Below are 24,320 nucleotides of genomic sequence, written 5' to 3' on the forward strand. Positions count from 1 at the left end.
GGTGTGCCACAGATTTATTTATCTTTTTAATCATACCATTGGACCTCAAGAGTTTGTATTTCCCTCTCTGTGAATACTGCACATAGATTGCTAACCCTGTTGAAACGCACAGTGCTTGAAAGCATTTGATTCTCAAAAAACCCCTTACATTTTATATGAACTTTGTCATTAAAAGAAATCTCTTAGAATCCTCTCCATTTAACTGTTCTTAATTTTTACTTAAGAGAATGGAGATGAGAGAGAAATCAAGAGATAATATGCTTATGAAATAAAAGACTTATTTGTAGATGATAGCATAAGGAAGAGTGAAGTCAATTAAATTCAAAAAGAGAGAGATGCTACTTCTTGTCAACACAGATTTAGACCAGGTGTTACTGTACATATTTTGATATTAAAATATATGTAAATTTTATAGCAGTACTCTAGCAGCAGCATTTTGTACAATAGAGAGTGCTGATACCTAGGATCTATGAAAAGATTAAAATGAGATTTCATTGCAGGAGTATTAAAGATTAATTTATGTAGCAATATCTTTTACCAGAGATGGAGATAAATGCCCACATGGCTGTATTGCAGAGGTTTATCAGGCATAATAAGAAAATCAAGTGATAGAAGAAAGATTACATGAACCAGTTAATGCTCCTGCAATCTGTAGTTCTGCACTATCAACACAAGGATACAAGAAGTATATAACTGAAACTTAAGAAGTAATTTCTCAGGGTCATACCCCCTGGGGAGAGCAAATGGGTGAAAAACTTCTGTTAAACATTTTTTTTCTAAGCTTATGCTTGGATGAGAGTCCCTTCGATCTCCTAGGACAAATTCTGAGGGTGTTTTGTACGTTGTTGATGGATCAGAACTGCTCCTGTTTACATGTGTAAAGCAAAAATCATACCAAGATCCTTTTGCCTAACAAATATGTACTAAGGGAAAACAGGAAAGATCTCTAACATCATTAAGTAAGAAACCCACCTTTGGTAACGTTAGTGATAATTTACACAGTGGAGACTGATGTTGATAGTCACCATATGGCAAGGGTTGTTCCCATTCCTTGATTATCATCTCTCTGGTGATTTTATAAAACACTGCTGTTCCTTTGTAATGAGGTGAACTGTGGTTACCGAATTCATCCACTTCTTTAATTTGGAGCTCCAGCCTGGGTTTTCTTTTTGAATGAAAAATCAGCCTGTAGACATTTCCAAAATCTTTTCCATTCTCTGCAGTCCATACAAAAAAACAAAAAAATAATTTTTTACACTGTATTTCAATGGGTGGCATCTAAAATAATTCATTAGGGTGACTCAAATAGAGCAAATCACATAACATTTGATTGTTCTGTTTCATTATTATTACTTTATATCCAACATCTGACATCCAAACATTCCTGCCAGCCTGCTCCAATAGCTGAAGTGTCTTCATGATTAGCCCTTTGCCCTTGAATTCTGGACATAAGCGATGAAGGCTGTGCTACAAGTTGAAAAGTGAGGAACATGGAAGGGGATAAAGTATATAATACAGAAAGAAATAAAACTAAAACAGTGCTGTGAATGGAATTAGAAGTATAAGTTTTCTGGTTATTCAGGATGAATATCTATCTGCAACAGCAAAATGAGAGGTAGGTGCATTTTTGGAATTTGTTATTCCATTTTAATTGATACATCTATAACAATATCCATTGCATAGATAGGCAGGTATTCCTTGGAGGCTGGAGACTTCTCTTGTTGAAGAATAATCCTTTCCATAGGGTAAATAGAATTCTTAATGGGAGAGTTTATGTACAAAATGATCACAGGGCCAAATATATATTTATATGTTCTTTCCAAAACTGGCAGAAGAGACTATACATAAGTTCAGGTGAAAATTTTTCTGAGGCTTCTTATCTCTTCTCCCTTTAAGCAAATCTGTGAATGGTGGTAGCTACTGTATGGAATTTTTGAAGCTGCTAATGCAAATGGCATAACAACTCTCTCTTGTCACCCCAATTCATAGTGCAACTGACAAAAAACAAATTTTGCCCTGGATTTCAGAGTTTAATTTTGCTCACTTTATATGACTTTACACAGATAAAATAGCAGACTGTTTCTTTTTGTTGGGAATCTGTTTAATTCCTATAAAGAGATCTTTATAGTAAAAAGACATCGATGGAATCCTGTACTTTTGAAATAAATTATAAAATACTAGCTGTTTCCGAGGGACCAGGTTACAGAGAATGGCAGAGGTTGGAAAAGATCTCTGAAGATCATCTTGTCCAACTGTCCTGCTCAAAGCAGTGTCATCTTGAGCAGGTTGATCAGGATTTTACTCATCTAGTACATTTTATTTTTCAGTTAGAGAGTTCCCATGTAGTTCCATGCACCTGTCATCTACAAGAAACAAAACACCGGAAGAGCTGAATGTGCTGTGACTAACCACAATCTACTAATGTTCACATACAGTATTTCTGAACATCTGAGGTGATTGATAATGTTCATCCAGATGCATGAATTAATTACCTTACCTGAAGCAAAAATATTGCCCTTAAATCTGAAATGAATCTGCTTTCCTTCTCTTAATGGGAACTGCTGTGTAGGTTCTGGGGGACCAAAGTAGCCCTCCTCATGGAGATTTTGAATTTCCCAGGTCAATTCTTTGGAAGCAGATAGCGAAACTACTATCTTATGGGGGTTTTCTCTTTTATGATACAGTATCACATTAGCCATTGTACTACGTACAGCTTCTTCCATAGCCTGAGCAAAGAGGAGAAGATATGTGTTTTCCAAGAGGAACAGAAGGCGAATGACAAAAAAGCTGTAATTAAAAAAAAAAAAATGGACAAGAACATAAATTGCTCTATCTTAAAACATTTTATCAACTGCTAACAAATTGTTATGCAAAATAATACTGGGCTCAGCCTGAAAAAGACCTTTTGCTACCTCCTTTTCATTCTTGTTTCCAACATGAAAGGGTGGAAATTTTCCTGCTTCTGTAGTGTAGAGTATATTGGCTCTGTATCTATGAATTCAAATACACATGAATTCTAGATGAAAGTAAGAGAATATTTCCTAATAAGAAATTTAAAAAAAAAATCATGGTTTTGTAAAGAGCTAAATAATAAATCACATTTTCAAATTAAGATTAATACCTGCATTTTCTGTTTCAAGTTTTGTATATATTACATTGTGTAAAGTCTATAGATGAATAAATATTTTTTTAAATTTATATTTTCTGTAATTATGAGTAACAAGTCTATATGATTTTATATTGTAAAGTAGAGAAAGATGCTGTCAAGACAATAATTACTACCAGATGTTTCTTAACTCTACTAATTTACATTGATCCTTGTACTTGAAAGTAAATATTTTAGCAAATATAATCTAATAATGAATTAATGAATTAATAATTTAACCTTTCTAAATGCTCATTTAGTTCAAATGATACAAGTCCATTCCGTGCATTCTGGATAGTAACATCATCAAACACCTTCCACCCCTCTTCTTTGTTTCTGCGACCCAGTAATTTCAAAGTATCACTGAGATTCTCTCCATTTTTTCTCACAGAAGCACTCACAGCCCTGGAAAGACAAGATATTATAGGAAAAAGTACAGTGAAAAATAAATTCTGCAGTTTATACATAAATAAGTACAAGCATAAACTTGTATATGTAACTTTGCTTTCACTTCTACTTTTCTTGAGGAATATATGTGTTTTTCCCACCTTGCTGAAGATCTACATCTGGAACTACACTCTAGAGTATGTAATATGATTGTTAAGATTTTTTTAAATTATTGTTTCTTCAGAAAGAAGAGGGGAAAAAAAAGAAAAGTGTTTCAATCTAAATGACTTTAATCTATTGTTTAATATCATACACAGCAATTATCAAGGATTGTTTTTGAGTCATTCATCAAGATGTAGATTCTCTAGAAGTAGATAACTGAAAAAAAAACCCAAACCACCCACTGTTTCTTTCAGAAGAAAATATTACTCAATAACCACAAAGGAATTTAGAAAATAAGACATGACTGTTATCCATTATCTCTTTCAACAGGGAAAATAAAAATAGCTTCTCTTCAAATCCGGTGATTACTTTGATATTACACTTAGAATTAAGCACCTGTGACATGACAGTGGTCCAGATAATTTATCCTAATGAATAAAACATCACATTTATTTTACAGAAGCACATACCTCTCCTCTCACACACGTCTCCTTAACAGGTTTTTTAAAACTGTATGTCAATAGCCTATTCACCTCAAATGCACATCCTGTGTACAATTAAAAAAAGAAAACACTGCAGACCGGACAGCCTAAGCATTTCTCAAACTTACAGCCTCAACCTATGTGCAAATACAGGAAAACACTGGTGTAATTTTCCAAGGAATTTGTATAGAAATAGGCAATCAAGCCATGGTCTGTTCATGGATATGATTTGACTGAGAATCTGAAGTGTCATTTAAACTGGTATTAAGAACAGACAGATGCCATGAGGGTACTGCCACACAATGAAATGCTTTTGGTCCAGGAAATGAAATTTGAATCTCCTGTAAACTGACATGGGCACCCTTTCAAATCTGAAGTTTGAAGATGGATATCTAGTCTAAGTGACCACTGTGAGCATAGAGCTCTTAAAAACATGATAAGAGAATTTTTTCAGACATGGATAGCTGGAACATTGTCTGCCTTCTCCATCTGTACCTCACTTATTTTCAAGATAATCATAATCTTGGTGGGTAGATGAATTTTGAAGAAAAGACAATGTTTAGCATGGTGGGAATAAGCTAACTCTTTAATGACCTAAAGTAGAAGTACTTTAAAGCTTATCCCGAGCTATCCCCTGTCAAGAAATCCCAGTAAGCCTTTCTGAAACTGGAGTTGCCCATGGCAGCAGAACTGCAAGAACAACAATCAAATGGTAAGTTCGGATTGATTTTTGTCCTGTGTGAAATGGTGAAAAGCACTATTTATATTGTTGACATCTGGTCAGCTTTTTCAAAAAGCTTTTTTCAAAATTCCAAAAGGTCTAGGTTTTAGAAATTTTATAGTGAGTGCTTTGGAAAAATCTGGGCCTTTATGCAGTGTGGCAATTACCACAAAATGGAGCTACTCCAAATCATTGTGTTAGAAATTTTGACTCAGGTAGCCATTGGAATGTGTAGAAGTTGAGATCAGAAAATTCAAAGGCCAGGGTAGTCAAACCACTGAATAGGAAAGTAATGATCACAGCAGCTTTGAGACATGGTTATTATCTATGTTCAGTGTTTGGCTTTGGTGAAAATGGCTGGATATTTCTTGCTGAAAAAAACCCACACATTTTTCATTCTGATCCCTGCTAGAAATATAGTGGTCAGCATATTTAAAGATTATGTATCAAATGCTATATGAACTTTCCTGGTGAAGCTATAGCATGAGAATTTTGGGGATTTGCTCTAGTGCATCTAACAGTGTTTCAAATTATAGCAGACTGTATTAAGTAAATAATATATTTTAATACAAAATATTATTAATCAGTAACTGTTAAAATGAATTCATTCTGATGTTTTGAAAGTGTTGAATTTGTAGTGAAGTTGCTCTTACCGAGGATGATATGCCATAGCAACCCTCTTTACTGCAGCACTAACAGCTCTCGCATGTTCTTTCTCATCTCCTTGCCTTTTGTTTTCTGGATTTGGAGGACAGGGTAGAGTAATAGTGACTGAGCTGTTAAATGGTTGGGCTGAAGGATGCTGGACATAAATCAGCGCACTAGTAGATATCACTGAATGGTACATATCATGTCTTGCTTTCAATGTTGAAACCAGTGATGGTTCAATTGGCTGAACCTAAATATGGAAAGCAATTGTACATTAATAAATCTCTTACATGCCTGTTTTTTGTTTGTTTGGTTGTGGGTTTTTTTACAAATGTATTTATCTTTTGGAATTGAATTAGACTATTGCACAACTTTAGGCTCCTCTCTATAACCCAGGAGCAACTCTACAAACATATTAGCACTTTATACAGTGCACAACCAAATGCTTGAAAGTCATCAAAAACTGGAACCTTTACTGACTAAAATATTTTTATTGTTTTGTTCCTAATTTGAGTTCAAGTTTTGAAATTTCTGAGCTTCCACAGAGTTTGATAATTTTCTAAGAATTTTCAAATCTCTATTTTTTTCACTGTTCCTTTTACCTTCACTATACCTCAGAATCAATGCTTTTATGGAAGAAGGAAGAAACATGATATAAGTGAAGCCAATTTTTAGAAGAAGTGACAAAACCTTCTGTTGCACTGCCTGGTACAACTGATGAAGGTCAGGAGAGAAAAATTGTTTCATTAACATGAACCAAGTCAAGCAGTTGAAGTTTGGAGTTGATGCTTATGTCACCATTGAAAACAACTGTGTTTTCTGAAGTATATTAAACAAAGGTAGGCGGTTCCTTTTAGCTAGAGATACTGTTGATTACTGATGTTGTTATGTGGTTTTAACAAAGCCGACAGGAAAGCATTTGCTGTGTATACAGGATGTGGGACTGCAATCACTTTTCACTTCTAATAATGGAACAGGTTGCCCTTTAACATTACTGGCATCTTTGCTTCAGAACTGATCAGATAACAGACTTATGGAACAAGTATTGCAAATTTTGAGCTCACCTTTAACTGCATGGGTGCTGGAGAACTGAATGTTTCTGGACGGTAACAGAAGGAGATTCTAGAATCCACACTCAACTTCTGTGACAGTCCTAGCTTTGGAACAATAAATGTTTCCTTCTTTAAGCATGACAGCACAGAAAAAACACCCAGCTGATAGATTTTCACTTCCGCAAATGTTTCCTGCATAAAGAGAATGTGAGGTTAGAGTACATTGGAGGGAAAGGAAGCTGTGTTCCTCAGCGGATTAGCATTTTGAGAAGGCGGCACTACGTACAGAGTAAGCTGTGAAATGAAAATAAATTAAACATTACTGCTACCTGGATGCTCAGTTATCTGGTGATCTCTAGTCATCATGTGATGTCATTAATATTCCAGTGTGTGATTGAGGTGAACTGAAATAAGCTTGTAAACTGGTTGATGAATCTGACCCAATGCAGCAATTCTGCAGTTAAAAAAAAGAACCATCCTGTGTTTCTTTGAGATGGAATTTGGACTTATACACACAGAGTTGTGTTACTTCTTTGTGATCTGAATGCAAAATAGTTTCTCTTTATGTTTTACTTTTATCAAACGATAGAACATATTACATTTATCTATAAAAATAATGAACCATTACTCAATCATTAGTATTGTGGGATCAACCACTTGACTTAACATTATGAGTGAAAAAAAGGATCTAATAGTAGGCTTCAAATAGAATTAGTTCTTAAGAAAATAGGAAGAAAAGTTCAATTTAAGCCCACACAGTGGGCAATACGGCTTCATAATGACAATGTTGCTTGTATAACTCCACAGAGGCTTAACTAGGAACCTGGTATGATGTTTTTACAGTGCTTAGATGAAAGGTTACCAACCTTATGGTTTTCTTGGTATCCCTCCAAAGAAACAGGAGTTACGTAGTTTGATTGAAAGTTCACATCAGTCATCTTCACCATAATCTCCCGATAATTTCCTCTGAAGCATGAAGTAAATGGGATTGCAATGCTGATAGGGAAAGGAATTGTTTTCTCATAATCAGAGCATTCAATGCTGATGACATTGCTGATCAGCTCCTCAGAATCACCCACCACCAAGGAACTAGTGTCATTGACTATCTTACACTTGAGATTTTCTAGAGCAGTTGCAGAGGCTTTAATAAGACAAGCTACTTCATGTTCATTCTTACCAGTTTTTTCCACTAGAAACCTGGAGAAAGAGAATATAAAATATTATTCTTTGTATTTAGGGTGAGATGGTGTCTTGTATTTTTAACTAAATACTTTAATATAATGATGTACTACATTGCAGTACAGTTCTTTCATAAAAGTGTATGAATAGATTTGAAAAGCATGAAAATTTTTATGTTTAGCTTGTTTCAGAATATCTTACAAATTATTATAAAACTGACTAATTTGGATCCTTTCCTACTGATTTCCAACAATTTGGGAAATAGTGAATTTACAGGCTGTGACTCAGTCCCTCTGGGGCAAAGAGAGAAACTGAAAAAATCTATGCAAACAGAAAGTTATAGTTTACTTTAGATGAAATGGAATCCCTTCACTGCGCATGCTTAAACTGTAAACTGCTATTATGTGCATGACCAGCAGCTGTTCAATACATGCATATTGAGTTTCTGGGCTCACAGATATTTGTATGTATGCTACTAAGCAAATTTATGTATATCTGCTCCTAAAAAGAATAATATGTTCTTACTCTTTGCTCATCCAGTGCCTAGATTTTTGTACTTCAGAATCAGTCATAGGAGGATTCACAGCAGTAAGATCCCATGTTTCTGCTGAAGATGTAAAGGTGATTATGTCATTCCTACAAATCTGATTATTTGTTTCCATTTTACTGCCTTCTGTTTGCTCTGTCAGTCTGTGTTCTTCACTTTCTACCCCTTTTGGAGATTCTTTGACAACTTCCTTTTTTTCCTGTTCAGAAAGATATGTGACAGTTCTGTCATAAATATCTTTCAATGTCCCAGACAGCGTGCCTTCCCCACTACTCATAAGAACATCTTGAAAAGACAGTTCAGGAGACTTTTCAGAAACAGAGCTACCTCCATGAGGTTTATCCTTTCCATTGCAATTCACTAGTAGTCTGTGTTCACCATCTTCCTTTTTAATTGGAGGTTTTTTGCCACGGTCCTGATCTCGAGCATATACATTTTCACCTAAAGATGCAATGGTGTCTTCTTCCACAGTTTTAGTTTCCCTTGGCTGGATTTGATGAGCATTCTGACTTTCTGTCTTGTTCAGGGAAGAACTTTTTTGGGATTGCTGACTGGGACTAGAAGATGCTTGCACAGACTCTGTTGCTTCTCCTTCAGGACAACACACATCCATTTCTCTAGAAGCATTTTGAGCAGTCTCGATCTGAGAATCATCATCTTGTCTGTGGCTAGCAGCATAAAGTTTATTTTCTGCCTCTTGAAGGTGTGAGACTGTATCTATCAAAGAATTTTTCACTTTCTGCAGACAATTTATAATTCCATTGTACTCTGAGGAAAAAGATAGGTAATAGGAATTTTACTATGAAAGCTAGCCAAAAATGTGAAAACTCTTATACACATACCTGATGAATTCTACCATAGTGCCATTCAGTGCATGAAGCACAAAATATTTCTAGGCTTCCATTTAATATTTTTGCATTTATTTCTATGGAATTTAAGTGAATTTCTGAAGATCTGAATCCGGACAAGTACATTTGTGTACAATTACAACAAAGTACAACTGTGGCAACTCTAATGATCACCTTTCTAGCGACCTTTAGACACCAGTTAAATTCTTAATGACAATCAATCTGGAATTGGGAAATAATAGTAAAATCAATTTGGAAAGAACTTTAAAACTAAACATTCATTATATATATTTCCTAAAATTGAATCCTGCAAGATTCTAATGCATGGGGTCTGTAACAGAGCTGTTACATACAGGCTCAATGTCAAAGATGCTTAGCAGCTTCAAATTTTTGTTATGGAAAACCGGATCACAGAATCACAAAATATTAGGAGTTGGAAGGGACCTCGAAAGATCATCTAGTCCAACCTCCCTGACAGAGCAGGATCACCTAGACTAGGTCACACAGGAACGCATCCAGGCAGGTTTTGAATGTCTCCAGAGAAGGAGACTCCACAGCCTCTCTGGGCAGCCTGGTCCAGTGCTCTGTAACCCTCACAGTAAAAAAGCTTTTCCTTATGTTCAGATTGAACCTCCCATGCCCCAGCTTGCACCCATTGCCCCTTGTCCTGTCATTTGCTATCACTGAGAAGAGCCTGGCTCCTTCCTCCTGACACTCGCCCTTTACAAATTTATAAACATTAATGAGATCACCTCTCAGTTTCCTCTTCTCCAAGCTAAAGAGACCCAGCTCCCTCAGCTGCTCCTCATAAGGGAGATGCTCCACTCCCTCCATCATCTTTGTGGCTCTGCACTGGACTCTTTCAAGTAATTCCCTGTCCTTCTTGAACTGAGGAGCTCAGAACTGAACACAATATTCCAGATGTGGTCTCACCAGGGCAGAGTAGAGGGGAAGGAGAACCTCTCTCGACCTACTAACCACACCCCTTCTGATACACCCCAGGATGCCATTGGCCTTCTTGGCCACAAGGGCACATTACTGGCTCAAAAGGATAACAGAATAACAACAGTACAAATGCAATACTGAAGTTCAGCAGTTTGTAGCATCCAGTTATAGGAATGGTTGAGGTTGCTCCTGTCTATAACTAAAAGTACTTGGTGAAGAAGGATGCACAAAAAGCACACAATCACTATGTACCATTCATACAAGATTTAACCTATTTAACCTATTTGTATCATGATCCCTCATTTTATTTATCTTACACCTTTTCTTAGAAATCCTTCCAGGTATTCTTTCTAAGGATCTCAGGTATATTTCTTTCAGCTCTCCCCTCACGTTATGCTGTCAATTTCTGTAACTGGGATTGCGTCTTCATTAGTTAGGTATATTGCAAACCTTTTTGAAAAAATCTTGCTTATTTCTGTTTGCTGAATGAGACACTGAAAAGCTTTGTTTTGCAGGTTAAATCAAGTGAAAGTCAATAAAAATAAGACTATTGTACAGAATGAAATGCAGTATGGTATGCTTTTCACTTATAATGGACAGAGACACAAGCAAAGGACAATGGAAAGAGCTGATACAAGTCTCATGGGTAACCAATGGCTTACGTTCTCTTTTTTTAATAACATCATATGAAGTAAATCAATATCTCAAGATTTTCAACTTAGAAAATAATTTTATTGAGTAAAAATGCCATCACAAATCAATGTGTGATGTTATATGATCTAGGTAGGCCTTTCACTTTCATCTCTCTTTGCACCTGATTAATTTAGGCCTACAAAGAGAAAAGTTCAGAACAAAGTTTTTTCTTGTTGAACTCAATCTAAAAATTACTCCAATTCTCAGGTGACTTGTTATTGGATTTTGACTATATTAAAAAAAACCTAACACTGTTTGTTTTTTTTTCCCAGTGGTAGTTAAAAAAAAAGTTTGTTCTAAGGTACTGCTGTTTTTCTAGAGGTACTTTTACAATAGTGAAGAAGAACTTCTAAATAGTTTAACAGGGCTGAGAAATAAAGCAAAAGAGTTGTGAATAACATATCTTCATTTGCATAAGAATTTGTAAAAGACCACATCCCAGTCTCATTGTAAGTCAAAGTTCAAGCTTCAGCAAAACTGCCAGAATTACACTGTTTCCTTGCTGAATTTTTCCGTTCTCTAAACTAAACAAAAAAACCCCGAAACAAATCATACAACTCCTTAAACTTCCCTAAAATCAAATTTGAAGATAACATGGTCATTCAAAACAATGACATTTTCCTTTGCTGTGAATGTGACTTTTCAAATACTGCAGTGCTTAAAGCCAAGCAAAGACAGGGCCTTGTAACTTTACAGTACCCAACTGCGTTGCGTGAAGACCCTTTTCAATGTTAACCTTGAAATAAGCCTTCTTTTATGTTCCCCCTTGCCACCATCGCTTTTCTAACACTTTGCTTTCTGTGCTTTTTTTGATGTTTGATAACATGGCTTTGAAATACACTGGCATTTTATACATAACCGTCTTCAAACCTTTTTGCTGACTGTTTTATGGGAAAGTGTCAGATGAGGAAAAGAAGCTTTTAAGAAGGGGAATGGAAATGAATTCTTAGAAATCTGATAAAATAATCACATAGGCCATGAGGCCATCAGGGCAAAGTTAGCTTGATCTTGGAGCTTGGAAGCAGACCATTTTTGGTTTTGTGTTTTTTTTTTTTTTTTAAGAAAATGTTCTTTTGTTGTTGAGGACACTTTATAAACCAGCAGAACAAAGACTCATAAACATGGGCATAGCTGAAGTTTTCTGCCTGGAGTCTCCTTCTTTCTCTGTCTATATACTGTGTTGTTTGATGAATGTTTGTTAAGATGTTTTTCCTGTGGAAAGAGAGTTGTTTCACTAGTCACAAAGTGATCCTGCATTTTTTTCAGGAATAAAATCTGGATTTAGTCCTTACAATAGGTAACACCATTATTATATCCACATCTTTATTATAAATGCAAGAAATTAAATTCCATCTGTTTACTTGTGCACTAAGATGGCAGAATTTTTTATATTTACTTTTATCTTTTTAACTATGTTGTGATTTGTAGAGGACTGTAGACTATATATATATATTGGATTTGCTTGGTGAGGTGCTGGCCGTGGGGGTCTGGAGAGTGACCTCTGTGGGGAGAGGCCAGGGCTGCTCTGTGCTGCACACAGTCTGTTCCAGCTGGCTCTGCCATAGACCCACTGCAGCACTGAGCTGAGTCTGGCAGTGTGAGAAACAGCCCTGCGAACACAAGGACAGAGAAGAAGGAGGTGAGAAGGTGCTCCTGACTTGGAGCAGATATTTCCTTGCAGCCCACAGGAGACCAGTCTTAGGCAGATATTCACTCTGCAGCCCGTGGAGGACCCCACGCCAGAGCAGGTAGCTATTCCTTGGAGGAACTGCAGCCCACGGAGGGTACAGCTGTTCCTGATAGGAACTGTGGGCAGGACCCATGTTGGAGCATCCAAAAGTGTGAAGAGGAAGAAGTGACAGAGGGGAATTGTTATGTATTGGCTACTACCCCCATTTTCCATCCCCCTGCACTCCTTGGGAGGGGAAGGAGGTAAGTTGCAGAGAAAGGAGTGAAGGTGAGCCTGGAAAAAAGGATGGGTTGGGGAAAGGTGTTGTTTTAGGTTTTTTGCCTTTGTTTCTCACTATCCAAATCTATTTCAATTGGTAATAAACAAATTTATTTTTTTTCCTATGTTGAGTCCATTCTGACCATGATGGTAAGTGGTAAGTGATTTTCCTGTCTTTATATTGACCCACAGGCTTTTCCATTTTATTTTCTCCCCCTGTTCTGTTGAGGAGGATAAACCCAGCAAAGTATAATATACATAAACCTTTGAAGCAGTTCTGTTTAGTTAATTTTATTATTTTTTTTTCCTCACATAATGAGAATTATGATTCTCTTTATTGAGTCTCATGTAGTAGACTCAAAAACAGTGTGATACAACTGTTGGAACATCAACTGATTTGATCTAATGAGTGACCAAATTCTGAAATACTAACAAATTAAAGGTAAGGTCCTCCAGTATCATCACATAGCAGAACCTAGCATCCAACATACCCAGTCCATTCTGTTTACAGGTAAATCCCTTCATACTTGCCTGGATTTGTAGTCAATTCCTTGTGTTTGTCAAGGAGAACACTCAGCAAGTGGCAGGTTTCTTGAATACTTTCTGTAAGGTTCCCCAGCTGCTGCTTGAGAGATCTGCTCAGCTCTTTTGTTAAAGAGATCAGTCTAAGCACATACTCCACTATACCTTCATTGTCCAGATCACTTTTCAGAAGGACATCTCTTGCTTGCAAGTTCACGTTCCAGATTTTTTCCAGTAATTGGCTTGGTTTGCCTGCAGCTGTAATCTTACCTTCAGCTATTTCCATTTTATATTCAGAATACACTATTACAATTTGTTTTCCAGTTCAAACACTTCCGCAAGGTCTTGTCCTTGGTTCAGACTGTTTAGTGTTTGTAGCCTAAACAGCATTTAAAAAACCTTAAAAAAAGTTTAAAAAGACTGTATTTCACACTCACCAACAAATCAAACTTTAGCTCAGAAACTCTGAGTTGATGTTGACTATTAAAAAGTTACTAGGTGACAGAAAGGAGTGGCTGTCCCGTAACTGGGCAAGGATTGCCAAGAGTTGCCAATGTACACCATGCACCTTTAAGGGAGATTATGTAACTCAGTTACGTAGTAGTGACAAATTTCAGGAGCTCTGAGCAATTTTTCACTTCAGTGGCTGTATATGATCAGTACCTATGAAATCGGGCTTAACTGGAATTCATAATGATATAGTTACCAACAATGAGGAAGTGTTTTCCTTGCAAACTAAGTCTGGATGATGTATTTTAATTATATATAGGTTTCAGCAGTACAAGAATCTACAAATCTAATTTTATGATTAGCAAAAAATATTTATTAACTTGCAATAAATATTAGCTTGCAATGCTTTCTAAGGTATGTTTAGATAACAGGAGAAGAAACATAAAGAAAAAGCAGTAACAGATAAAAGTTCAAATAACTAGTGACTGAAATCTGTTTGGCACTTTGGAAGTTGAGAAGCAAACTTAAGAGAAAAACATGACCTCACTAAGCTTAAATGCAGCATTAAGAATTGACTATATGGCGTTTACAGGGAAAAAGCACTGTCCCCAAGAGTTACTCCCATGAAAGCTGGCAGCACGGCTTTCACAGAGAGTCACAACCATGTGCTCCTGGAGGCAACCTGAGAGGATGCAGGGCCAGTGCCTGGCAGGGCTCCTGTGCTGTTCAATGTCTTCAGTGGGTGAACTCTAAGCACTGATACCTCAATGACAGTATTTGCAGTGCTTTCCAGTTCACCCAGCAAGTTCAGGAAAAGGAGTTTCACCAGGACAGCAATGAAAGCCACTGACATTCTCTTACTAATGCGTCATGCCGTGCTAGAGGAGGACAGGCCTGAAAAACCTCATTAGCAGAGTTCAGTATGAGGCTAAAGCTGAAGTGTCACATACATCAAAATATTTTGTAGTTTAAGAAAAGTACTACACAAACTGTTGGCTTTCCTGTTAAACATTCTTTTTTTATGGCCCATTATAAATAAAATTAATGCAGCTTTAAATAGCAATTAAATTGGGACTGTGATATAAAAGCACACTGCAAATTGCATCTAAGCATTGCAAGAACTAATAAGGTAATGTCAGCAGAGTGCTTTGAAGATGTAAAGCATTGTATAAATGTTGAAGTAACACTGAAAGATATAAAGTGTCTTTAATCAAACATATAAGCTGAAACCAGCTGTAATCATTAAATTAAAAAGTAAAGTTCCTTTTGACACATTATAGTTTTCTTGATCACACTGAAAGCGTGCTGCACAGCTAACACAAAAAGGTATATATGACTCATTAACCTATTTATCATTGGTCTAGCATCTCCACATTTCCCCAAATTATTCCTAGTAAAATGGAAACCCTGAAGAGAACATATATTTTCATGTACAGGAAGTGAAAAATGTCATCTTCCTAACCCAATTTTTGGAGTGTGTAAGGATTAAAAAAGATGGGCAAAATGTATTATTATTTATTTACTGTATAGTATTGCATAGACCAACTTCTGGATGTGAATCCATATTGTTCCTCTCTATATAAACCTTCCTGGTTTATACAGTTATTCTATTACTTGGTGTCTCCTCCCCACCTGGGGAGTTGGGTCAGAAAAAGGAAAGGAGATTAATGGTTTGAAATAGAAATATATTTAATAAGATAATAATAATAATGAAAACTAATATTAATAAGAGTTATAATATAAAATATACAGAGTTATACTAGCCAGTGTTGTGGGGGAGTAGGCCTTGAGTTAGGGTGGTAAACAAGTCCCTCTTGAGATCTCAGCCATGGAAGAGGAAAGAAGAAGGAGCATGAGAGAGAGGAAGAGGGCTGTCTCCAGCAAACTCCCCAGTTTATCGTGAATGTGACATTTATGGTATGACATAATTATTAATTGGTCAGCCTGGGTCACCTGCCCTGGCTTTTGCTCCTCCTAACTTCTCCACCTGGTTAACTCAAGACTGCTGAATAACTTGATCATTGTGGCAACCTACATACCAGGACTGGCTGAAAACTATAACAAAGGTTTTATCAACTTTGTTCTAGTGAAACAGTGTGTTGTAGTCCTTATGAAGTTGCAGTTTTCCTCAAAAGAAAAGGGAGTTTCAAATTCTGTCCCAGTAAACCAGGACACCATAGCATAGCTGGATTCATCAGCTCCAGATCTTTTGCAATATATGTATTGGCTTAGATTACTTCAGACTAAATCAATTAGTGATGTGCAGATATGAGTTATGAAAAAAGACATTACTTTGAACAAAGATAAAAGAAGATCTGATTTTTAAAAAGTAACTTTTATGTGTGAAATAGGTAATAATAAGTGGACCTTTTATCAGAATATGCTGTTCATTAAATGTTGGAGAGCTTATGAGAAGCTACTACAACACACTGTTATAAAAACAGCTTCAGAAGATGTGAAGAAGCCTGATCTATATCCATGTTCTTTGCCATAAACGAACTAGGAGTTTTTTCTTTTTTTGTCAAAAATTATATATCTAACTCCTGCTTCAGTTAATACATGCTATTTGTATAGAAGCATATTCAAAAGAAGACGTTAGTTTAGAAAATACATTTGTCTAAAATATTTTCAATAGGAGAAGATAAACTAATCTGTTTTTCTAATGGGTAGTTGAAACAATTTCAAGCTTAGAAGTAAATTTAAATTGGTCTTCTCTGTAAACACGAGTGAAACATTAAAAAAAGCTTTTGTAAAAATACAAACTACTACATGGTATAAGAGTCTGCAAATATAGAGTGGTCTATATCAGAAGTTATTGTAGAGGCTATTAGGTAAGCTACATTCTTGCTGAAACAGTTACTACACAAATGCTGCTTTTGGGAGACATTTGAATTTTAAACACATGATTATGTATCAAATCTCAGGACAGAAAATGAGGCAGTAATGGCCATTCAAACTGCAGTTGACTCCTCCAACAATTCAGCAGTAGTAAAGACAATGCATATTTAGGTTTTCTGATGATCAGTATTGGTGGTCTTTAGATTCAGCCAGTCATACAGCAAAAATAGGTCCCATACCATATTTTAATTTCAATCCCAGTAGTGGACTATGAAAACCTGTTATTTGTGATATTTTGCTACTAATTCACCATTTCTCCTTATTTACATTTTTCAAAATGGTGATAAACTATGTAAGCAGAATTTCTTAATCTTTGATGCTATTTAGTGAATAGTCTTATGATTTAAGGCTTGTATTTATGTACTGTACTGGCAGATATTAACAATGTAACTATAAAGTCTTTGACAACAATCAGACATTTTTTTACTTGACACATGCTCTTGCCCAAAGAGATTCAATTGTAGTAGTACCTTTCAGGGCTCTATTTTCACCTAAAGGCCCTGATGGCCCAGGCTAGCCTCACCTGGTGAGTGCAGGTGATTAGCTGAGCCATGTTTGAAGCTTCCTAAATGCCAGATTGTAAAATTAAATGTTGCTGAAATGACTAAAATGTAACTGGAAAACCTGAAAGGTAAAGAAAGTAGAGAACATGAGTCATTCAGAAATATTACAGAAAAATGAGTGTATATTGTCTGAAAATATATGACTCCCTATATTAATATACAGTATAGAGTATACTGAAGAAAATAAGATAATGTAATACATGACATGTGAAAGAGGAAGTCCTTTCAATGCAATATGATAAAGAATCTAGTATAAGGGTTATTCAAATAGAATTTGTATCATACAGTTAATGCTGGAGTTTTATGGTCACTTTAAGCTCATACTTTTGTGAAGTTAAATTCAGCCTAGATTAGTTATCTGAGATGGTTTACTATGCAGCACACCAGCTACAAAAAGGAGGTCAAGACAGTAGAAATAAGCAGACTTGATAAGGACAGTATTACTCCACTCTCCAACAGAGTCAACTTTAACAGTGAGACTACAGTTGAATCTTGTAGCTTTTACTACAAAATCCTGAGCAGAAGAAAAAAAGACACACACACACACACAGACACAAACACACAGACACAAAGAAAACCAGTTCTAGGATACTGTATCAGAAAAAATGCAGATTTTGCTACTGTGGATCCCCAGCATCACTGTAAATCCCTACCTAAAACTGAGAATGAATCAGGCCCAAAGAGGGAGGGTGAAGACACAAGCTTTTGTGTTTACTTTTACATGTGGACACCAGCTAATTAGTCTTATAGTAACAGATTCACAGAAAAAGAGACATGGGTGTCCTGTAACCCGACTTTCAAAACAGTGCCGGGTACCTGGGTAGGTAATATAATATACAGGTAAGAAAATTAAAATAACTAAGAGACAATGTGTGAGAAATAAAAGTACAAGAACAATTTTGATAGATGTAGAATTGTTACTATAGTGTATCTTTTCAGTTCTTTGATTGTTTTTTATTTATTTATTTTGTGTGAAAGAACTAATAACAAAAGAGCTGTTCACTCATCGTCAGAGCTTAGTTCTCCATTGAATTTTGCCTTTCTGAAGAGTGATCCTACTCTTCAGCAAAACTATATCAGCAAAAAAGCAAAGTGGAAAATTGGTGCTGTGCTTGATTTTGTTTTAAAACAATTCCTATTCCTTAGTTACTTTCACTTCTAACTATATTCTGTAACTATTCAGAGAGCTCTTAAAAAAGAGAGCTTTCACTCTATATTAAATAGTGGCCTTGGATATAGGAGGAACAAAATATCAAATAGGGATCAAAGTATACATTTAAATAAAGTTACCATTTAGCAGATGTACATGTTCTTTTCAGAATACCTTAACACTTGCATTGGTGATAACAAACACAGTGGACTTTGCTCTGCTATGAAAAGAGATTAGACTGTATGCTGCAGACCCAATGAGCTTTATCTTTATGCTTTATGTATAATGTAAAGTTCAGTACGGGACAATAAATGCATTTTGGTTCGTTTATTGATCCATTCATATTTGAATACATGTGTAAAGGGTTTTCTTCCTGTCTCTGGTATTCTTAGGCCCAAGTGAGAAAACAACATTATAAGAAAAAACAAAATGCTATAGATTTACCATGCCATAGAAATTACATTGCATGCAATTACATGTAATTACATGGTCACATGAATGGTTTATTTAGCACTATACCATAGGGACCAGTGCTGGATGTTTTGAAGAAAGTCATAATCCCATAGAAATACATAATTATGTAATGACATGGTTAGAAAAGGTGTGTATCTTCTATCATACTAACAGTACTTAACATTAAGCCATCTTAACTATGAATCAGCGTGCACCAGCCTCGCATTAGGAAAGGCAGCGCTTCAGAGCGTAAGAGGGAAGAAAGTCTAAGCCTGTGCTACACCCTGGTGTGGGGCCACCCATGTACCTTTATTCACTTAAATGCAGCATGGTGTTCCTGGCCTGAATTTGCCGTTATAAATATTTAAGTTAGTTTCTGTGGAGATTTCAGGTGACCAATGTTGAGAAAACAAGCCATGCTCAGCTGTGCTGGAGTAGAGCTAATACACAGATCAAGCGACCAAGGTGTTAACTGTGTTTTTCTCTTTTCTGAGCATTCATAAACAAGCGATAAGTTTTGTATTGCAGTAGCTGAACAGAGTATGTAATTTCAATTCCATACCACAGTGCATAAAGCAAAATAGATTTAGTCAAAGTTGGTCTTGCCTAAGTATACTTTTTGTGCATATCAAATTGAATTATCTTGAATCAAGCCTTTGTGCGATACATTGGCTTTCCACTTATTTTGCAAGGAAAGGACAAGATTACCACAGTGTATCTGAAAGGTCAGAAGCTTGATTAACTGTTTACCTGGAGAATATAATAATTCCCACAACTTCTCTGCTGTTTTGTCTCATTTTATATGATTAAGTAATAACCTAATTATAACCTTTGGGAAAAACTAATTCTTGAAAGAAAAATGTCTTTTGATGTGATCAGCAATAGTATTTTGTAGTTATTAAACATGATTGATGTTGTTTTAATGATACTGTTTAATTATATAAGAAAAACTCTTGGCTTTTCTATCCAATATTGACATTTAATATTGACATTTAAGTGACATTTAATTGCAATTTTAATTAAATATTAGGAAAGGAGAGGCTGTAGAAACATGACATCAAAGTGTTTTTTTCACTTGATGGTATTTCTTTTCCTAATGACACTGCTGTCCTCAAGAATGGAGTTAAACCTTCATTGCTCTTAAGAGATACCCTGGTATCATCCTTTGTTTTGCTAAAATAACTAAGGTTACTGGTACTTTCAGTACTCCCCAGGTGGCTTCTCTACTTTCAACTTCCAGCATTTTACATTTGAGGCTGTTTCTCAATGTGTTATTTAGAAAAGACACTGAAAACTGATGAAACTTATGTGAAATGGGATGTATGTAGTAAAACTTCAAAGACTTGATACTTCTCAGGTTCTAACTTAATGTAGTTAACTTGTTATCTGGACAAGAAATTATTCATGAGCAGATGGAGTATCTTCATTATGAGTTTCCTATTAAAATATTAAAGCCTTCAGTTTAGTCCCTTTAATAGCATCAGAATCCTGGGGAGTGAGCCAACTATCATGACTTGGTCTCTTTCACTGGGCAGCCTTTTCAAAGATAACAGGAAGTTATGCCAGGGTAAATAGTTTTCCTAAATGAGAGCAATAGCAAAGAAATAAAAAGTAATTTACCACATGCTTTGAAACTGCATTTGGATTCAAAAGCATATAAAGTGATAGTCTAAAAATACAAATCTATATGATAGTCTAAAAATACAAATCTATATGATACGGGGATGTGATGCTTCTTGGAAATGCCAGCCAGTCAAACTGTCTTACAGGTCTGAGTAAAAATGTGGATTGGTGTCCAGTGAGACATACGAAAGTAACTGAGTTATAATGTACTGAGTAACTGGCTGAGAGGAATCCCAAGGTCACATAAACAGTTGATAGCAAATGCAAAAACTGAACACAGGTATCTCAACTCTTGTGCTTATTCTTAACTACAGTCCTATCATTTTTCTGAAGCTTTGCAGCATTTTTGTCTTACCCTGCGTGAAATGTTAACTCATGTCAGAACTCTGCTTGTGAAAATTGTAATGCATGATTTAATTTCGAAGGGTATTTTTTCTGATATTAACAAAAATATTGAAGCTTTACTATAACATTAGTAGTGAAGCTCAAATCATAAAATACCTAGATATTCACTTGCTGGATGTTTGAGATATAGCTAACATTTCATTTCTTATAATGCTTCACAAACCCCAAAAACAGTTAACCTTCTCAACACCTTGAGGAGATTGGTGGGTGAATTTTATTACCTTTTCTTTAAAAAGAAGCAAAAGAAACTGAAAAGGCTGCAGAAGACTAAGTTCAGAATTTAGAACTGGCTACCTATCTTAGACTGTGTTCAATGGGAATATGTGCTACTTTTAAAGCAGAGAGAGAAATAATATCATTAAAAGTAAAAAATAAACTCAGTTCTTCTCTGTATCTTTAGACAGCTGACAAACTGCGTACAACATCAGAGCTACTTTGATAAAGGAAGAAGTAGCAGTTGTCTCCCCCAGTTTATTTTAGCAATTTGCTGTTTGCGCAGCTAGTTTTGGAGTTCTTAAATACAATAGACATGCAGCAAGTAGAACTGAATTGTAGTTTTAAAGATACACACATCCCAAAATTACAACATTTGAAAACTGGGAAATGGCTGACTAGGTTGAATCAGTTACATTACCAGCTTAATGAGCAATAAAAATTGTAGCAAACATCAACTTTGACTCATGACAAACCACACAGATAGAGTGTGGGAATCTGGGGACATATTATGCAGATCAGCTCATATACAGTTTAGATGATGTAATTCCATCTTCAGTTAAACATAGACTGGTTATACTTATGGAATGATAATATTAAAAATAATCAGGCCAATATAAATTACTGGAAAACAAGTTTATTTTAAAGGTTTTTGTAACCATAAACCTGAGCTGGAAGGCAATCTTAGCTATGAATGACCTTCTTGTACTGTCAAATGTATTTTAGGATAAAAAAGGCCCTAATGTCTTTCAGTGGATATAGCAAAAGTCTCGCAACTTCTTTTTATAATTGATTTCTAAACTGAAAATTTTATCTTCACCTACTAAAAAAGACATTACCTACCTAACATTTTTTCATGATAGCAACACAGAAACTCAAGGAAAGAGGAAATTATCAGATAATACAATCTCTGCAGTTTTCAAGCCTGTCAGCCGATTTTCGAAACTCAGGAATATCAACAAGTCATAGAATAGCAATGTGCCTTGTGTCATATCTGAATTACATCAGAATTAGTAAGATGCAATTTCTTTTTAGATTTCTGTAATATTTTTGGTTGTCGTTGGGTTGTTTTTGGTTTGGTTGGTTTTTTGTTTGTTTGTTTTAGGGGTTTTTGTTTTGGTTTTTTTTTGTTGGGTGTTTGTTTTTTTTTTACCATAGTGGTAGAAAGCTGCCATTTCATGCTCTTACAGAAAACTATATGCTGTAGATAAACTAGAGACTTGAGAGCCTTCTTAAAATCTGATAAATTATGCTACTTTATTTCTAACAAAGAGTGAAACAGCATACGGATTTGCCTGATAATGAAAATGTTTAGACATACATAAAAGGACAAGAAAATCCCCTATGAACTTCTGTATGCAGCGTTTTCCTGTACATGATGCAAAAAGAAATATGTAAACACAATTGAGAAGGTGTTTCAGACATTTAATGTTTACTTTTCTCATTCCTTGCCCATCCTGTCTGCCTTCCCCCCAAAAAAAAAGAAAATAAAAATCTCAGATCTTGTGGTCTTGTATTGCGGTCAAGAAAAGTAGATAATTCTGGTTGAGATACAGTGCATCAGGGTGCAGTGTCATGTTATGCTCTGAGGGGAGATGCTCCTACTGCACAAGTTTAGATGTGTTGAAGGCAATCTCTTAGTGATTTCCATGTGGGACTCTGAAATCTGCTTTAAATCAAACACTGAGGGGACCATTATCTGTGGTCTCTGCTGCTGCCCACTTACATGGGCAAATCACATGGATCTCATGGGAGAGAAAGAAAGGTGGACGTTATAGAACATGGGAGTTTCTTGACAACAGAGAAGAGCTCAAGGCTATTAATCAATGACCATATACTAAGACTTAGAGGAAAAAGAAATTCAGCCCAGCATAATCAATTGGGTTTTTGCCTGGCAAGGTAAGCCTTACAAGGGAAGCATGTCTTCTATTGTTTAGGAGACTTGAATATTTTGAATATTTTAAGTGACTGTGGTTAAAATTCCTTTTCTAAGTCAGCATTCATTGACATTCTTACTGTCTGAAAGCAAGCTAGCCTTAGCTAGAAATTTTAGGCAAATCTGTGATCAGATGACTCTGTGAGTCATTAGGTTACAATTCAGAAAGGCTATGACCAAAAAGGGTGTTAGTATACTTACCTGAATCACATCTGTGCACTAACTTGGTTTGGAAACATATGGGTCCCTTTGCAAATAATTGGGAATGACACTGTGCCAGACTCAGCAAAAGCATTAATAACTAGTCAGGCAAGAACATAATGAATTTATTTAGATTATCTAAAAGAGCACAATCAAAAGTTGGCACTGGAGTGGAACTTTCTTGCCACAAAGTTTGCTTGCATAGTTCAAGTTTAGGAGGTAGAATTAACTGCATTTTTTGGGTATGCTGGTATTTAGGCCTCTAATAATTAGGACTTGCATCAAGGTTTTCAGAAGTGTTTCAGCACTGGTAGAATTGGTTCTGCAGTGCTGAACTTCAAACCTCTAATTGCATTGACTGGGAGTTGGAGCTTGAAAAAGTTGTCTACTTTCAAAAATTTGATCCTGAAACCTCATTTTACTACCATGGCACCAAGAGTTTGTAACAGCCTTACTATTAGTAAGGCTATTTAGTAAGGCTGTATTTAGCATGTGGTAAGCAGTCTTTGATGCAGGAAAAGAACCCAGGTTTACTTGCTCCTAAATGAGCACTTTAATTACTGGCTTCTTTTTCTCGGTAGATCTTTGCTGCTTTTCTGCTTTGACAGCGTGGCAGACCTCAGATTTCAGCTACAACAGTGTGAACCTTCTGATATGTTCTTGGATTTAGTTAGAAGAAAAATCGAAACTGATACATCAAGAGGAAGACATATATATAAACTGGTGGAGTATATGGAAGTACTTTTCAGTCTCATTTTGTGTAACACAAAGCTAGTTTCAGCCGAGTGACAGTAATTCACAGATGTGGGCGAGTTCCTAGAAGTGAGGAAGTTACATGTATTACTAACAACTTAGTAATTTTTTTATTATTATTATTAACTTAATTAAAACCAAGTGATCATTCAACAGCTGTACCACTGCTGTAAGGCGATACGGCTTCCTCACATCCGGAGCACTCGCCCTTAGCCTGGCTCCTCTTGGTGGTAAAGGCGATACGGAGAAGCCCTTTGCTCGCCGGCCTGGCTACCGGCGAGGGAGAAAAGGAAGTAGGGAACCCCCCCGCCATCCCGCCCCAAGCTGCAGCGGCGGACACGGGCAGCTGCGAAGCGATGCTCCGGGGTAGCAAGTAGCTACTCAGCGCCGAAGCCT

General features: G+C 36.1%; 1 protein-coding gene across 1 annotated transcript; it reads right to left on the reverse strand.

Annotated features, from left to right (window-relative positions):
• Positions 1 to 633: 633 nt before the first annotated feature.
• Positions 634 to 13,565, reverse strand: DTHD1 (death domain containing 1). Its single transcript, XM_010179587.1, is given in 10 exon segments — positions 634 to 804; positions 807 to 865; positions 936 to 1,217; positions 2,498 to 2,787; positions 3,386 to 3,550; positions 5,551 to 5,795; positions 6,610 to 6,789; positions 7,464 to 7,794; positions 8,302 to 9,091; positions 13,289 to 13,565. Coding segments are annotated over 10 exon segments (2,790 nt in total).
• Positions 13,566 to 24,320: the final 10,755 nt, after the last annotated feature.

This window comes from Mesitornis unicolor, unplaced genomic scaffold, assembly GCF_000695765.1.
Source record: "Mesitornis unicolor isolate BGI_N332 unplaced genomic scaffold, ASM69576v1 scaffold21582, whole genome shotgun sequence".
Lineage (NCBI taxonomy): Eukaryota > Metazoa > Chordata > Aves > Mesitornithiformes > Mesitornithidae > Mesitornis > Mesitornis unicolor.